General features: G+C 41.3%; 1 protein-coding gene across 9 annotated transcripts in view; it reads left to right on the top strand.

The window, feature by feature from the left end:
* The window catches only part of LOC143782314 (uncharacterized), a 231,213-nt gene extending 212,611 nt beyond the window's left edge, over positions 1 to 18,602 (top strand). For all 9 annotated transcript variants that reach the window (XM_077269647.1, XM_077269649.1, XM_077269648.1 and 6 more), the window contains one exon: positions 17,097 to 18,602. In XM_077269647.1, the coding sequence (XP_077125762.1) occupies positions 17,097 to 17,164 (68 nt within the window). In that variant the 3' untranslated portion in view covers positions 17,165 to 18,602. The remainder of the gene's footprint in view (positions 1 to 17,096) is intronic.
* Positions 18,603 to 18,808: the final 206 nt, after the last annotated feature.

Below are 18,808 nucleotides of genomic sequence, written 5' to 3' on the forward strand. Positions count from 1 at the left end.
CCTCCCCCTCGCAGTAGTATAGACCTATAGCAGGGCTTCTCACAGTTTGTCACAGAGATATTTGTGTCTGCTGAGACTGTCCTCTTAATGATGCTGAGAGCTTGTTACAGTCAGTGTGCACTGTGCCTGCCTTGCCAACTCTCTGTGATCTCCAGACTAACATATTGTTACAAATCTTGTGCTCTGAGACTCTCCAGGCCAGTGCAGGTTTCCATTCATTGACAGCTGGCAGAGCTCCTGGAAATTATTGAAATGATAGTCTCTCCTGTCCTCCGGGTGACATTGTCTGACAAGAATATAGGAGCTGGGTATTTTATGAGAAATTAAAGTATTAAAATACTATTTTTTACCATCAGTTTTGGGCCCCTTGGGTGGTTGGGGCCCCGGGGCAGTGCCCCGGTTGTAGTTACAGCCCTGGATTTGATTATATTATTTGATTTCAGTTTATATGAGGCATTTGGATCTTCCCGCAGAAGTTCGTTTTCACGTTCATGACCAGGCCAAAATTTTGATATCTGAAGTGTCAATTTATTTGGTAACATTGGAATGCTTCAAAAATATATACCAGGAATTCTGGGATTTTTTTTAATACACTGGTATGTAAACTTGTCAAAATAAGGTTTTGTAAAAAATTGATTCTAACCATTTATCTTGAATGTTAAATAACAGATTGACCTATTAATTTAACCATATTTATCCTTTCTGACATTCCATAAAGAAAACGGTAAAGATATTATAGGTTGGGCGTAAGCAGGAGAAAGTAACAAATTAAGTTTAAAAAATTACTCTTAAAATATTAAATTCAAAAAGCAAACTCCTTTTTTATAATTATTGATTAGCTTCTATAAAGTTATGAAATTTGTTATAAATTCCATTCCCTTATTTTTCTCTTGTCTGTCATGAACACCTGTCACAGGTGTGTCAGAGGCTGCAGACTAGTTGGCCACCTCCTTCGGCCTTAATGGTGTCACCTGGATCTGGGTGTTTATAACTCCCAACTTCCTGTTGGGAGTTGCTGGTTTTATTTTCTATTTGCACTTCCCTGTTGAGGCGTGGAGCTGCAGCAGTCTGCTAGTGTCCCCTTTGGAGTTTGAAGGACGACGGTGTTTTTTTTTTTTTCTGTGCCTACTCAAACCAAGTTTCCTCTTGTTTTGTGTATCCTAGCTGCAGTGTTAGTGGGGTTTCACCAGCATTTACCACTTCCTTTCCTAAGCAGGACTTACCGCCAGGGTCTGACAGGGACGGGACTAGGTATCCTGCTCAGCGATAGGTGTGGAACCTGTTTAGGGTCTCTTAGGGCAGACAGGGTAACGTTAGATCTGCCTAGGGCTCTCCATTCCCTGCATCCCTAGTGTTGGCCCCCCTGCCCCTTATCCCTTTGTGTTGAACTTAAGGTACCTTCACACGAAACGACTTTGTAACGATATCGCTAGCGATCCGTGACGTTGCAGCGTCCTGGCTAGCGATATCGTTTCGTTTGACACGCAGCAGCGATCAGGATCCTGCTGTGATGTCGCTGAATAAAGTCCAGAACTTTATTTGGTCGTCCGATCGCCGTGTATCGTTGTGTTTGAAAGCAAAAGCAACGATACCAGCGATGTTTTACACTGGTAACCAGGGTAAACATCGGGTTACCAAGCGCAGGGCCGCGCTTAGTAACCCGATGTTTACCCTGGTTACCAGCGTAAAAGTAAAAAAACAAACAGTACATGCTCACCTGCGCGTCCCCTGCCGTCTGCTTCCTGACACTTACTGAGCGCCGGCCCTAAAGTGAAAGCACAGCGGTGACGTCACCGCTGTGCTGTTAGGGCCGGAGCTCAGTCAGTGTCAGGAAGCAGACGCTGGGGGACGCGCAGGTGAGCATGTACTGTTTGTTTTTTTTACTTTTACGCTGGTAACCAGGGTAAACATCGGGTTACTAAGCGCGGCCCTGCGCTTAGCAACCCGATGTTTACCCTGGTTACCCGGAGACCTCGGCATCGTTGGTCGCTGGAGAGCGGTCTGTGTGACAGCTCTCCAGCGATCAAACAGCGACGCTGCCGCGATCGGCATCGTTGTCGCTATCGCTGCAGCGTCGCTTCGTGTGAAGGTACCTTAAGTCTGTCCTACACTGTGCATGATAATGCCATCCTGAAAATGATGACTTGTCATCCTAGTTAATTCTGTCTTCGTAGCGGATTTCAACTGAAGGTCTAGCAAATATCAGTACTGGGAAAGTAAATGTAGAAACTGGGAGATAAAATCTGTCAGTATTTTATTTCTGACAATGAGATTTGGACAATTTATTTTTTTTTTTTAACCCCTTTCTGACCTTGGACTGGATAGTACGTCCAAGGTCAGAACCCCCACATTGATGCGGGCTCCGGCGGTGAGCCCGCATCAAAGCCAGGACATGTCAGCTGTTTAGAACAGCTGTCATGTGACCGCAATATTGACTGGTGGAATTGCGATCCACCTGCCGCTATTAACTAGTTAAATGCCGCTGTCAAATGCGGACAGGGGCATTTAACCGGGGTTTCCCGTCATCGGGCTGGAAATGAGCGCATCGCCGACCCCCGTCACATGATCGGGGGTCAGCGATGCATCGGCATAGTAACCAGAGGTCTCAAGGAGACCTTGCTGATGCCGGCTTGCTGTGAGCGCCACCCTGTGGTCGGCACTCATAGCAAGCCTGTAATTCAGATACATAAGAGTGATCTGATGATCGCGCCCATGTAGCTGTGCCGATCGAGTTGTGCCAGCTTCTAGCCTGCCATGGAGGCTATTGAAGCATGGCAAAAGTAAAAAAATAAATAAATAAAATTGTGAATAAAAAAAAAATATATAAAAGTTTAAATCACCCCCCTTTCGCCCCATTCAAAATAAAACAATAGGGTCATTCCACATCAAGTGGACCAGTTTTAAAAATCGTCCCCACTCGACCTTCTCCGATTTTGCTGAAAATTTATAAGGATGTACATGTATGTTTGAAAAGAGGTTCTGTAAATTTTTAGGGCCAGATCTCAAATACATTGGGCACTGTTGACTTTTCACTGGAGGTTCCACCAAGCCTGTGGCTTCAGCTAAGAGGATTTTGCAAACTTTGGCACATAGCCATTAGAGTTGTATACTGGCTATGATGCTGAAATTTGGCATACTAGCTCAACTTTTGCTGCTAAACACGATAAAATTGTTACCGGCTATGACAAAACAATATTTCGGCCGCAATTTTGTGTCAAAGTAGCTTGAAAAACGCGTCACATAAAATTTATGCCAAACTTTGCCCATATATAACTCAAGACCAAAAACCAATAGTAACTGGTGCTTTGCCCTGTACACCAAACATCTACATGACCTTGCATTGCTGCAATATCATGGTCAAAGCATGTGTATTTGTGGAAATATTCACACCCACATATGATGAAAAACTTAAAAAAAAAAAAACGAATTTTATTTATTTTTAGGACAAATTTCTCAAAAAGGGTACCCCTAAAACATATTCTGATATCATTAGAAAGAGCACATTTTTCTCTACAAGGATCATTGTTTGTTTTTTTGGAGTCTCTCAGTTTAAGAAATGAAAAATTGCACTGAACATGGTGTTATTTTTTAATATGCAATGAATGGTAACTGCACTATTCAAACCCTTGCGTTGGTCCATGGTGGTTATACCACAACCAATTACCTAAGAATTGGTATTATAATCCTATTAAGAATTGTAATAATGCTGTCTTTCGAGAATTGGCAGCCCCATCGCCTAGGAGCCATGGCCAATAGCCATGCAAGGCGAGCCTCGGGCTGTCTCTTTATCGCATGTTCTGAAGCCTCAGGGTGGGTGTCTTTGCCTAGGATCCCAAGCCTAATATTGGGTATCTTTTGTTGGTTCCCAAGCCATAATGTTCAGTCTAAGTGGTCTGGAATTGTTGCTGAATTTGCAACATAATCGGTTCAGAGAAGCTGTATTGTCGGCCCATTGCTGTCCAAAAAGGTCCAAATCTTGACACTGGCACCTAAAAGTTGGTCCATTAAGGCTATATCAGACTAATTCGGTGTCTCTGAACGAATGGTCAAACAAGCTCGAAAGCTTAAATGTGAACATGGGATCTTAGCCTTACCTAGAATCAAGTGTGGCAAGAAAGTTTCTGAGGAAGTGAAGAAAAAGGTGCAGGTATTTTTTGAGGATGATGAATTCAGTCGAATGTGCCCTGGTAAAAAAGACTATGCAATATGAGAGAAATGTTTGTTGCCTATCGGGATCGGAATGGCCCTGAAATTGGATTTTCCAAGTTTTGTGAGCTTCGGCCAAAGTGGTGCATAACCGTTGGATCTGCTGGAACACATTCCGTTTGTGTGTGTACCATTCACCAAAATGTCAAAGTAATGCTTGCAGCATGCCCAATCAATGATTACTACAAAGAGCTCATATGCAAAATGGTCTGTGGAATTGAATCCAAGGACTGTATGCTTGGCAGTTGTGATAAATGCCCGGGTCCTGACGTTTTAAAAGAATTTCTAGTCAATGTGTTTGTCAACAGTGACCCTGAAGATATTATTGAGTTCAAACAATGGATTCACACTGATCGAGACACGCTTGATACCAAACAACTGACTATAGAAGATTTCATTGAAGAATTGGTTTTGAAAATTTCTAAACTTTGTAGCCATCACTACATGATGGCCAAGCATCAAAGTTGATATCTGAAATCGTTGAAGGAAAATCTGAGACCTGGAGAGCTTGTGATCCTTATGGACTTTGCTGAAAATTACTCATTTATTGTTCAAGATGCCATTCAAGGTTTCCACTGGGAAAATAGTCAAGCTACAGTACACCCATTTGTAATTTACTTCAAGGAGTTAAATGGTGAAGCTGCGCAGAACATCAGCTTGTGCATAATCAGTGATTGCTCATGACATGACACAGTTGCAGTCCACACTTTCTTAACAGTAATTGTGGAGTATCTCAAGACTCTCATCTATGGGATTCGTCATATCCACTACTTCAGCGATGGATCTGCAGCCCAGTACAAAAATTTCAAAAATGTTCTCTACTTGTGCCACCACAATGCTGATTTCAATATCAGCGCTGAATGGAATTTTTTTGGTACCAGTCATGGAAAGTCAACCCTGTGATGGGATTGGAGGGACAGCAAAGAGGTTGGCAGCTCATGCCAGTCTTCAACGCCCAACTGAAAACCAAATACTGACCCCGGTGGATTTATTCAACTTTTGCAACGAGCAACTGCATGGAATCAAGTTTTTTTTTTTTGTTCCAGAAGAAAAAATTGACGAAATACGGGTACGGGTAGTTCAAGAGGAAAGGTTCAAAGATGGACATACAATTGCTGGAACAAGAGAAAATCACCAGTTTGTGCCAATTGATGACAAAAATATTCGCATTTCTAGGGTGTCAAATGACCCATCTTTCATTGCCCATGTAGATAGATCTGTCAGATCAGAAATGCCTTTTGTGCCAATTGAAAACCTCCAGCCAGGGCAATACATTGCCTGCATTTACGATAGGAACTGGTGGATTGGAAATATTTCTGAAATTTCAGTCGGTCCTCATGGACCAGCTAGCTTCTTTCACTGGCCTGTGAGAAATGATACATGCTGGATTCCTGAGCAATCAATCATTGCAATAATTCCAGCACCAGCTGCAACAGCAATGGGCCGACAATGCAGCTTCTCTGAACCGATTATGTTGCAAATTCAACAACAATTCCAGACCACTTAGACTGAACATTATGGCTTGGGAACCAACAAAAGATACCCAATAGTAGGCTTGGGATCCTAGGCAAAGACACCCACCCTCAGGCTTCGGAACATGCGATAAAGAGACCGCCCGAGGCTCGCCTTGCACGGCTATCGGCCATGGCTCCTAGGCGATGGGGCTGCCAATTCTCGAAAGACAGCATTATTACAATTCTTAATAGGATTGTAATACCAATTCTTAGGGAATTGGTTGTGGTATAACCACCATGGACCACCACAAGGGTTTGAATAGTGCAGTTACCATTCATTGCGTATTAATAAATAACACCATGTTCAGTGGCATTTTTCATTTCTTAAACTGAGAGACTCCAAAAAAAAAAAACCAATGATCCTTGTAGAGAAAAATGTGCTCTTTCTAATGATATCAGAATTAATATGTTTTAGGGGTACCCTTTTTGAGAAATTTGACCTAAAAATAAATAAAATTCGTTTTTTTTAAGTTTTTCATCATATGTGGGTGTGAATATTTACACAAATACATATGCTTTGACCGTGATATTGCAGCAATGCAAAGTCATGTAGATGTTTGGTGTACAGGGCAAAGCACCAGTTACTATTGGTTTTTGGTCTTGAGTTATATATGGGCAAAGTTTGGCATAAATTTTATGTGACGCGTTTTTCAAGCTACTTTGACACAAAATTGCGGCCGAAATATTGTTTTGTCATAGCCGGTAACAATTTTATCGTGTTTAGCAGCAAAAGTTGAGCTAGTATGCCAAATTTCAGCATCATAGCCAGTATAGAACTCTAATGGCTATGTGCCAAAGTTTGCAAAATCCTCTTAGCTGAAGCCGCAGGCTTGGTGGAACCTCCAGTGAAAGGTCAACAGTGCCCAATGTATTTGAGATCTGGCCCTAAAAATTTACAGAACCTCTTTTCAAACATACATGTACATCCTTATAAATTTTCAGCAAAATCGGAGGTCGAGTGGGGACCACTGGTCCACTTGACATGGAATGACCCAATAAAAAAAATCAAACCTGCACATATTTGGTATCGCCGTGTTCAGAATCGCCCGATCTATCAATTAAAAAAAAAAAAAAAAAAAAGATTAAGCTGATCGCTAAAGGGCGTTGCGAGAAAAAAAAATTTAAACGCAAGAATTACTTTTTCTTGGTTGCCGCAACATTGCGTTAAAATGCAATAACGGGCGATCAAAAGATCATATCTGCATCAAAATGGCATCATTAAAAATGGCAGCTCGGCACGCAAAAAATAAGCCCTCACCTGACCAGAGATCCTGAAAAATGGAGACGTTACAGGTATCTGAACGCCAATTTTTTTTTTTAGGCAAAGTTTGAAATTTTTTTTCACTACTTGGGTAAAAGAGAACCTAGACATGTTTGATGTCTATGAACTCGTAATGACCTGGAGACTCATAATTGCACTTTCTTTGCAATTTCACCGCACTTGGAATTTTTTTTTCCCATTTTCTAGTACACGACATCGTAAAACCAATTATGTCGTTCAAAATTACAACTTGTCCCGCAAAAAATAAGCCCTCACATGGCCATATTGGTGGAAAAATAAAAAAGTTATGGCTCTGGGAAGGAGGGGAGCAAAAACTAACACTGAAAAATGGAAAATCCCAAGGTCATGAAGGGGTTAAATGGATGGCAACAGCTACTGTACATTCATTTCCAGAGCGGGCATTACTCTGAATGGCTTAATATCCCCCATAATCAATTCCAGATTATAAGGAAAGATTGCACTCTTGAATGCGATTTCCCCCCCCCCCCCAGCTAAGATCATCGGGTAAAGATTTGTTAAACCTAAAGATCTTATTGTGAGGGCCTTTAATAACTCCAGGGCCAAGAATCAGGTGTCTCGATTAATGAAATCTGAAAGAGTAATTATGACTTTGAGTTTAATTTCATTACCACTTTTAAGTCAACATAGTATACGGAGAATTGTCTAGAAGCACTGGCCAGTGTTGCAGAATGACCCTGTCCTAGCCAGATCTCTACCCAATAATCCCTTTCTTGCCTACTGGTGAGCACCAATGTTGAAAAATGTTCTGGCACCCAGTAAGATTAAAGAGAAAATTGGTCACCTTATAACAAGAATCCAACAAGTGAATAGGGTCCCTAAATGTAACATGAATAATTGTCTCTGCTGCTTTGCATTTTGGGATGGTCTATCCGAATTCACACACAAGTCCACTGGGGAAATTTTCCCCATAAAAAGTCCCATGTCATGCAGCTCTAGCTTTCATATACATCATTTTGCTCCTGTCATAAGTTATATGTTGGCAGAACGACTCCATCTTTATACAAGCACCCCTTTCTTACTCCATCATGTGGGGAATTTTTTTTTTCTCTTCCTGTGCACCGTGAATCAAGATAACCTTAATTCTATATAGAATTTTTCACCTCACCCCATACATAACCTTATCCGATCTCTCCGTGTTTTTTCTTTTTACCTCTTATACTCACCAGTCATACAAGTCATCCATTGGAGTGTAATAGCTCTTTTTCTGCCCACTTCACTTTTTACGTTAAAATAAATTTACTCACGTGTCATTTAATTTGATTGCGTTCTCCCCCCGTGTCCATCCGAGGTTCTTGGTGGGTCCCTCTATTGGCCATTCGCCAGCTCTCATGGCTGTTTCTGGTCTGGTAATAACTCTTTAGCACCAAGACACTGTCTGGAACACATCTGTCATCACAGCCAATGGTAAGCGAGGACAAGTGCTTAGCTTCTCATTGTCTGGTAGCTGATTCCCCCCCCCCCATTTATTACCTATTGCACATTCGGTAACTTGAAGATTCCAGTTTTAGGAATTACAATGAGGTCACTTCTTCGTGACGTTTTGCGTTTTTATTTTTAGAGGCTTTTTAATCAGTCTTAATTTTTTTTGCATCAGTTTTATTATCTGTATAAAATATATACTTTTCTTTTTAATATTTAGACATGTGCTGAGAGAATAAGCCTAGGGCTGCTTTTTTTTTTTTTTTTTTTTTTCTCCCATACACTTTCCTGTATGGTCTTAACTATTACTCATTTAAAGTATAATTTCAGTGGCTCACGAGCATGGACCTTATACCTAGTCATTCTGCAGATGAAATACATACCTGTTCAAATCCCTATCTGAGGTTTTCCCTCACATATGAACCCTTATATATATTTTTTAGTTTGGGACGCCAAGGTTTAGTTTACTCTTTGTTTTTCGGTATTCCTGTAAATTGTCCTGTGTTTTTGTTTTTTTTATGGACTGGATTTTGTACTCTTTTTGTATGATTTTATAGTATGACGAACTTTGACATTATGTGCCGTTTGGTGAGTTTTTCAAAGACCGCATATAAAATGGTCGTTTCCTACAAGTTTTCACTAGGTTTTTGTCCTGATGGAGGTCCTGCGTTGACCTCGAAACGCGTTGACTTTGTAAACCTGTTGAAATTAAGATTTCAAGCAAACCATCTGTTTGTTAGTTTCCATCAGCAGCGCATCAAGTGACACTTCACCCGGGTAAGTACTAGGAGAGTGTGCTCTTCCCCCTTCTCCATACTTCTCCCTCATTCACATGTCAATTTTTTTTTACTTTGAGGAAAAACGGACCATTTCTTCAGTGATGAAAATCAGTGTCTTCAAAGTTTGGTCACAGTTTCATCATTTTTATTTTTTTTTCACTGAGGGGAAAATAGTTTTTACACCTTCTATATTCGTCACTGAAAAAAAGAGATGGCATCTGAATGCTGTCATTTTTTTTTTTTTTTTTACGGGCCTATAAACTTGCATTGCTGATTGTGTCGACACACTTATCAATATCGGACATGTCTCAGTGATTTTTGTATGGACCACTCAGTCTGAGGAAAAAAAATCGGACATGTGAACTACCCCATAGACTATCGTAGGTACAACTGTTAATCGTGAAAACGGATACCACTTATACATGAAAAACTGACTTGTTGAAATTGAGTACCAAGATAAAATGAACCCGGGCGACCATAATTTAATTAAAATAGTTTAACTCCTTTAAAAGCTTGCCAAAGATTTCATAAACTTAGCAGTTTTCCAAATTATTTTTTTTTGTTAGTCTTTTTTAAAAAGCTTAAAGGGAATCTGTCACCTCATTTTTCGAAAATAAGCTGCTGCCACCGCCATTAGGGGCTTATCTGTAACCTGAAAGATGAGAAAAACAAGTTAGATTATACTCGCCCAGGGGCGGTCCCGCTGCGGTCCTGGTCCGATGAGCGTCGCAGGTCCGGGTCTGGTGCCTCCCATCTTCATATGATGTAGTCATCCTCCTTGCTTCGTGTCGTGGCTCCTGCGCAGGAGTACTGATTTACCCTGTTGAGGGCAGAGTAAAGTACTGCAGTGTGCAGGCGCTGGGCCTCTGAGCTTTCCCAATGCCTGCTCACTGCAGTACTTGGATAAGCCTTCAGCAGGGCAGAGAATTATGCCTGCGCAGGAGCCACAACAGAAGCGAGGAAGAGGACGTCATCGCATGAAGATGGGAGGCCCTGGACTTGGGACACAGACCGCACCGGACCGCCCCTGAGTGAGTATACTCAAACTTGTTTTTCTTATCTTCCAGGATACATCGGGGGGGGGGGGGGCGCTTATCTAAAGCATTAATGCATGCTGTAGATAAGCTCCTAATGATGGTGGCCGCACGCAGCTTTAGTGAAAAATGAGGTGACAGATTCCCTTTAAAGACATTCGGTCACCAGTTTTTTTCCTCATCTAAGAGCTGCATAATATAGGAGCAGATTCCAACGATTTCTCATTTAGTTTACTACATGCAGCTGTTTGGTCAAAATCACGATTTGTCTGCTGCAGAGCTCAGAAAGCCGATCTTTGTATGACCTCACCCATATGACTGATAGTCAGCTGTCTGTGTACACCGTGCAATGAGAGAAAACGGCAGGTTTAGGATGCACCAGACAGCTAGTCAAGTAGTGATCATCACCTGCTGATAAAACGTTATACAAATTTTAATGAATTTATAGCAAACGGCCTAGTAAGTTACAGATTGGTGGAATTAGGCTGTCTGCCCCCACATTATGCTGCTCTTCATTGCCTAGCAAAAACCTGACGAACCTTCTTTAAAGATTTAAAAAAGTTTTCATGCTTATTTTACAAAACCTATTTTTGAGGGCGAGTAAGCGGGTGGGACAACTTCACTTTTCAAGTGAACTTGAGGGGCTTGTATGTCAAAACTCCCCATTCAATACCTTATTTTAAAGGGAACCTGTCACCCCCCTCAGGCGTTTGTAACTAAAAGAGCCACCTTTTGCAGCACTAATGCTGCATTCTGACAAGGTGGCTCTTTGTTATGCTCCCTGCACATGCTGCAATAAACACTTATAAAATGTGCTCCCTCATACCGTGAAATCGTCCGGGGGCGGGTCTTTACCACCTAAGCAGAAGCAGCACAGCCGTCACTCCGGGCCTGTGCGAGCCGGGCGCCGCCGCCGCCTCTTGTTTCATTAGCGTCCCTGGCGCCTGTAAGTTCGAAGGGTAGCGCAACTGCGCATGCCTGGAAAAAAAAAACAGCCGGGAACGCTAATGAAGCAAGAGGAGGCGGCGTGCAGAGGCCCAGAGTGACGGCTGTGCTGCGTCTGATTAGGGGGGGAAAGACCCGCCCTGGGACGATTTCACGGTATGAGGGGGCACATTTTATAAACGTTAATTTCAGCGTGTGCAGGGAGCATAACTGAAAGAGCCACCTTGTCAGAATGCAGCATTAGTGCTGCACAAGGTGGCTCTTTTAGTTACAAATGCCTGGGGGGTGACAGGTTCCCTTTAAAGGGCCACTGTCGCCCCCATCCAGCCGTTATAAACTAAAAGAGCCACCTTGTGCAGCAGTAATGCTGCATTCTAACAAGGTGGCTCTTTTAGTTTTAGGTTCAAGTATACCCCAAATAAAGCGTTTTTATACTTAGCCACAATTCCGGTCTCTAGCCAGGGAGGCGGGTCCTCACTCCCCAGCTTGGCCAGCTCCTCTGCCGTCACTCACATCTTCCTGCGCTTTCGGCGCCACCCCCTCAGCGCTGTTATCTTTCAAAACCCGCGCCTGTGCTATGTACTGGTGTCCTGCGCAGACGCAGTAAGCTCAGAATATTCCGTGTAATGGCTGATACCAGAGAACAAAAGACATCCACAGAAAACCAGGATGGATCTGCTGCACAGCAAATAGCTGTAGGACCTGCGATTATGTCACTGCCATGTGACTGCCCTAATCACATGGCAGTGACATAATCGCAGGTCCTACAGCTATTTGCTGTGCAGCAGATCCATCCTGGTTTTCTGTGGATGTCTTTTGTTCTCTGGTATCAGCCATTACACGGAATATTCTGAGCTTACTGCGTCTGCGCAGGACACCAGTACACAGCGCAGGCGCGGGTTTTGAAAGATAACAGCGCTGAGGGGGCGGCGCCGAAAGCGCAGGAAGATGTGAGTGACGGCAGAGGAGCTGGTCAAGCTGGGGAGTGAGGACCCGCCTACCTGGCTAGAGACAGGAATTGTGGCTAAGTATAAAAACGCTTTATTTGGGGTATACTTGAACCTAAAACTAAAAGAGCCACCTTGTTAGAATGCAGCATTACTGCTGCACAAGGTGGCTCTTTTAGTTTATAACAGCTGGAGGGGGTGACAGTGGCCCTTTAACTACTGCACACCTCAAAGTATTCAAAACTGCATTCATGAATTTAATTCTTCAGAATCTTACACAAAGTGGAATTAAAACTTTAGAATATTACTTATTTTTTCTTCTAAAATATTTAACCCCAAATGTTTCATACTCACAAGGGAAACAGAATAAAAAGCACAATTTGTTGTGCAATTTCTCTCAAATATTGGAATAGATTGTAAGTGCCAAAACAGCAGAACACTCCAAACTTGTCACCCCATTTTACAAACTCCATTACTCAATCTAGTTGTGCGGTGAGCATTGTTTCATAGGAAAACCATAGGAAAACCATGATTAAACTCCTACAATTTAAAACTGACATGTGATGGCCCTTACTTTTTGGGGAGGGATTAAGCAATAGGGGTAAACTAGGAGATTTATGTAGTCAATGACACACTTGTGCTGCAGATCCTGCCCGTAACGTCAACGTTAACCCCTTCATATGTCGTGTCTTCCCCTTTGATGCTGGCTACGTCGCGGAGTCCGCATCTTTTTCGGTACATAGTCAGCTGATTTGATCAACTATCATTTTCCCTGAACAGCCGCAGGTGGAATTGTGATCCACCCGCAACTGTTAACATTTTAAATGCCACTGTCAATCTGACAGCGGCGTTTAACATGATTGTGCTGAAGGTGTCACGAACTCTGCCCATTGGCGCCCGTATCACATGATTGCGGGGCGCCGATTGGTTGGCGTGACAACTGGGGGGGTCTGCAGGAGACCCCCATGGTTCTCATTGCCGATCTGCTATGAGCGTCGCCCCATGGCCGGCATTCATAGTAGATGAACATTTCTGCTAAACATAGCAGGGCTGATGCCCTGCTAGGTGTAGCACAAGCGATCAGAAAATTGCAGCTTCTAGCCTTCTAAGGAGTCTATTGCAGCAGGTAAAAAGTGTAAAATAAAATATACCCTCACACACCCATATTGAAAGAAAAATAAAGTTATGGCTCTGGGAAGAAGGGGAACAGAAAGTGGCCCAAAGGTGAAGGGGTTAATACAGTAAGACTAGGCAGAAGGTATATACCCAGTTGGCTCCTGCCCTCTCATAAACAATGCTGTCCTTTGTCTGACCACAGGACCGGGTGAGATTTAACTTCATTATGAGCACTGGTTATTCTGGGTAATTTTTTTCCATATTAGCAAGATTTCACTGTCTCTGGTCAAAGGGATGAAAACTGTTTCATCCCTTTGACCAGGCTATTTTCTGTTTTTGTTCTGTTTTTTTTCCTCCCCTTCATCCAAGAGCCGTAACTTTAAGGCTAAGTTCACACGTTGCAGAATTGCCGCGGAAATTTCCGCGGCAATTCTGCGCCTCCTGCCGCGGGTATATCGCATGCAGAATTAGCATGCATATACCCGCAGAAAACTAGCGTTTTCCAAGCATAATTAGCTTGCAGAATGCTAGTTTTCCAAGCGATCTGTAGCATCGCTTGGAAAACTGACTGACAGGTTGGTCACACTTGTCAAACATAGTGTTTGACAAGTGTGACCAACTTTTTACTATAGATGCAGCCTATGCAGCATCAATAGTAAAAGATAGAATGTTTAAAAATAATAAAAAAAATGGTTATACTAACCTGCAGACCTCAGCGGCGTCCATTCCTATAGCTGGTGTGCGGTGAAGGGCCTGCGATGATGTCGCGGCTTGTGATTGGTCGCGTGAGCGGTCACATGCAGTCTCGCGACCAATCACAAGACCGCGACGTCATCGCAGGTCCTTCACCGCACAGCAGCTATAGGAACCGAAGCGGCAGCGTGCAGCGGAGAGGCCGGAAGACTGCGGGGGACATCGAAGGTGAGTATATCGCTATTTTTTATTTTAATTCTTTTTATTTTTTTACCAATTATATGGTGCCCAGTCCGTGGAGGAGAGTCTCCTCTCCTCCACACTGGGTACCAACCGCACATGATCTGCTTGCTTCCCGCATGGTGTGCACAGCCCCGTGCGGGAAGTAAGCAGATCAATGCACTCCTATGGGTGCAGAATCGCCGCGATTCCGCAATTTTAATGAACATGCTGCTTTTTTTCTGGAATGCGATTCCGCTCAGGAAAAAAATGCAGCATGTGCACAAAAAGTGCGGAATGCATTCTATTACATAGGATGCTTAATGTTAGCGTTTTTTTTGCGGTTTTATAGCGTTTTTATAGCGAAAAAACGCGAAAAATATGCTACGTGTGCACACAGCCTTAGGCTATGTGCACACGTTGCGGATTGGGGTGCAGAATTTTCCACATCTGGCAGAAACCGCAGGTGCGGATTTGCCGCAGATTTTATGCGGTTTTGATGCGGATTTTATGTGGTTTTTACCCCTGCAGATTTCTATTATGGAAGGGGTTAGAAACGCTGCAGTTCCGCACAAAAGTAGCAGCATGCTACTTCTTTTGTTCCGCAGCGGTTTTCATGCGGATTTTCCCGCACCATTAGCACAGCGTTTTTTTTTTTTTTTGCTATTGATTTTCATTGTACTGTAAATCACTGTGCAGATCTGCAGCGTTTCTGCGCGGAAAAATCCGCTGCGGATCCGCACTAAATCCGCATTGTGTGAATTCAGCCTAATTTTTCTGTTCAGATAGCCAAGCGAGGCCTTGATTTTGCAGGACAAGTTGTAGTTTTGAATGACACCATTATTAATTTATTTTTTTATCATGTGATGCACTGGAAAGCGGGTAAAAAAAATTCCAAGGCATTGAAACTGCAAGAACAAGTGCAATTCCACAACTTCTTTTTTAGGTTTTTTTTTTAATTTACCATGTACATTATGCAGTAAAACTGACCTGGCAATTTGACTCTCCAGGTCGGTATGATTTACCCAGATGCCAAACATAAATATAATTATTATTCTATTTCCTGTCTGCAATTTCTTGGCTTAACCCATGGTTTTGGGGTTTGGTTAATCTTAAGCAGATGCCAAACATGCATAGCTGTTTTTTTTTTTATTTTATTTTTTTTTAAGTGGTGAAATAAATTGAAAACTTTGTATGTAAATAATCACCATTTTCCAACACCACATAAAATTTTCAATTTTCGGGATATGGGGCTGTGTAATTGCTTATTTTATGTCCCCCGAGTCTTTTTACTGATACCATTTTGGGAATAGATACAATGTTTTCTTTGCCTCCTGTTGCATTTGATTGCAATGTTGCAGCAGCCAAAATAAACAGAATTCTGGTTTTTGTGTGTGTTTTATTTTTTTGTTTCAATGCTTACTGATCAGAATAATCTTATATTTTGATAGATCTGACACTTACTAACTCAGCTATACTAAATGTGTGTGGGGGAGTGTAACTGCTTTATTTTTAATTGGTCAAAAGGGGTGAACTTTTGTATATACTTTTTTCACTCTACGAGTATATTGTATTTGCCAAGTGCCCTTAGGAAACTTGAAGCAGCAATCATCTTTTTCTTGTATGATACATAGCAGTGCATTAGCAAAAATCAGTTTCCTATGAATGCCAGCTAAACGCTGGCTTTCACAGGAGAATCGTCATGACAAGCACAGTGGTCTTCAGCAACTCATTGGCTATCCGCAATCATGTGGAATGACGTACTATGATGCCGACTCGTGTTAAATGCTGCTGTCGGATTAATGGTGGCATTTAACATGTTAACAGATGCGGGCGGGGGCTCTACTCCACCTGTGGCTTTAAGAGAGAGCTGATGACTGACTAATTCAGCCATCATCTGCTAGGAAAGATGCGGGTTCGGCGTGTGAGCCTGCATCAGTCAGGAACCCGACATATGAATTAACTGTATGTCAGGAAGGAGTTAAGAGTGTGGCCAGTTCATTGTGTTTCTTTTTTTAGACCTGTCCTTATAATTAAAAATAAAAGTTATGAGGGCTATACTTTTCAAGATGAGTTGACTTTTTAATGTTACCATTTTCAGGTACATCAAATTCTCTTTTTTTATTGTTTTCGATTACGATTTTGTGTGGCAGAATGGAAAAATAAAAACAGCAAGTCTTTAATTTTTTGTTTTAATCCATTCACCGTGCGGTATCAGATCTAAGACTACTTTGAGTATGGATATCTATTTCACTGTGCTGAACCAGAGAATCAGAACATCTTTTTCATAGAAATACATGCAGCTGCACGCTCCGGTCCCGAGTGCTGGCGGCAGTGTCCGGGAATTGATGCGAGAGACTCGCGCAAGTTTCTCGCATCACACTTGCAAGTGTGACCCCTGCCTTAGACTCATAATGTGACTTAATAAACACTGAATCATTGGTCTAATGCTTATAAATAGTGTATACCTGCATTACAGTACATTAGACCTGTTAGGGTTTCACTGACAAGAGGCCTAATTAAGCCCTACTTATAATAGGGCCTAACAGGCCACCATACTTGACAGCTCCAAAGTTATTTGATAAATTGCTGTGACAGTTGGGTTTGAGGAAGCCACCGTTGCTATTGACACTCATTTATAAGACTGGTTGTCAGTTTACAAAGTTAAGAACATTACTTTTTAGTTAGTAAACAACTCTACACTTTAAAAAGAAAAAAAAAATGCTTAAGTTCACATGTGCTTATTCAGGAATTCTATGGGTTCTGTTCACTGCAGAAATTATTATTTGCAAATCAGTTTATTGCGGTACTTGGTGTTCAGTAATGCACACTTTTGAACATGTAAGGAAATCATACGGAGTAATACAGTAAATGCAACATTTTTCTAATTTTGGGTTTGTTTTATTTTTCTTCCATTATAGAGCTGGATCTTGAAGTATTTGCAGAAGCACTGAGCAAGACTGGAGCAATGAAAAGTGAAAAACCTTGATCCAAGAGCAAACAAATTTTTCTTGATGACAGTTTGATAAACATATTATTTAAGAGTTAACTTACTTATTAGTACCTTTGTACTGAATGTTTAATTATAATTCTTTGAGAGCATTTGGCAGTATGTGCCATATCTTCCTTTTTCAATCTCAGTTGCGTAAAACTTGTTGTTATATATAGCTTAAAGTTAATCTGTCAGTAGGATCGCCCCTCTTAAGCTATCTATATGGACATGTAGCTCATAAGAAGCTGAATAAAGTGATACTTTGATATCTGCTATTTCATTTTTTTATTCCAGAGAAATGCACATTTTTCTTATATATGAATTACCTCTTTCAGGCTATGGGTTAGATGTAGATCTTGTCTGAGTAATCTGCCTCCAGAGCTTATTTGTAATAAAAGGGATAGTTACCAGTGTGAGGCATATGATCACACAGAACAGGAGAAATTAACTTTGCCTTCTTACAAAACTATTTTTATGCAGCTCTGCTGTATAGTCACAATATTGCAGCTCTGTCTGCCTGTGACCTGGAAGTTGAAAGGTACCTGCAGATGTGTCAGGTATAATCACACACAGCTCTGCAGTGAGATCACAGAGCGGCCATTACATGACTGATAAGTCCCCTTCATGTAAATTAATTTCTGGAGGCTGATTCTCATACAGATTAGGGTCACGGCCCATAGCCTGAAAGAGATCATTTACATATAAGAAAAATGTACGTTTCAGATATCAAGGTACCATTTTATTCAGCTCCCTATGACCTACATGTCCACATAGACGGCTTAGGAGGGTTGATCCTACTGACAGATTCCCGTTAAGACTATAGAGGCAATTCTGAGAATAGTTCTATTGTGATATATATATATTATTAAATAAAATTGGTGTCTTGTAACTTTTGTTTAGAGGAGCATCATATATTAAAACTACTAGTTCCCTAATGTACCACAATGTGTAAAGATCAAGTCATTGCCATGTTACTGGATCCTACCCTTCCTCAATTTTTTACCTTTAGTTTTATCCAGTATTACTGTTTAAAAGGGTTTTTTCTGTATATATTTTTTCCTTTGATTCTTGGTAAAGAACTTTTTTTTTTTTTGTTGCAATAAAATTAGGGCTTTTTTAATATATCTTGCTTTGTCATACGATATATTGAAACATTTCATTTGCTCTTAGTATATATCATCCAGCTCTTAAAAAAAAAAAAAAAAAAGTCTAGAATTTGCAGCAGACGAGAGAAAAATTATTCCAAGAGACATTGAGCGAGGGAAAAGATGCATCATTGTTTTTCAGCTGTAAAATCTTGGTGTGGTGTTTTGCGGGGGAGGGATGTTTTTCAGTTTATCTATATAGCCCCTTTTAAATTTCCTAAAGTTGTCATATATGGTAATTTGTTATCATATAATAAAGAATTTGATACTGTTACGGTTTCTACAATGCATTTTGTTTATATTGTCAATTATTTTAAACTATAGATGCAAAAAAATTGATTTTTTTATTGCAGAAATTTCTTCATGGATTTCACTGGTTTTGCAATTGGTGGAATCTATGGGCCTAATCTTAGAACAAATAAACCACATATAGAGCTTAGTGACTGGTATACTGTACACAGAGAAATACACAATTTAATTTAACAAGAATGAGGAA

The sequence above is a fragment of the Ranitomeya variabilis genome, chromosome 6, assembly GCF_051348905.1.
Source record: "Ranitomeya variabilis isolate aRanVar5 chromosome 6, aRanVar5.hap1, whole genome shotgun sequence".
In the NCBI taxonomy this organism is placed as follows: domain Eukaryota; kingdom Metazoa; phylum Chordata; class Amphibia; order Anura; family Dendrobatidae; genus Ranitomeya; species Ranitomeya variabilis.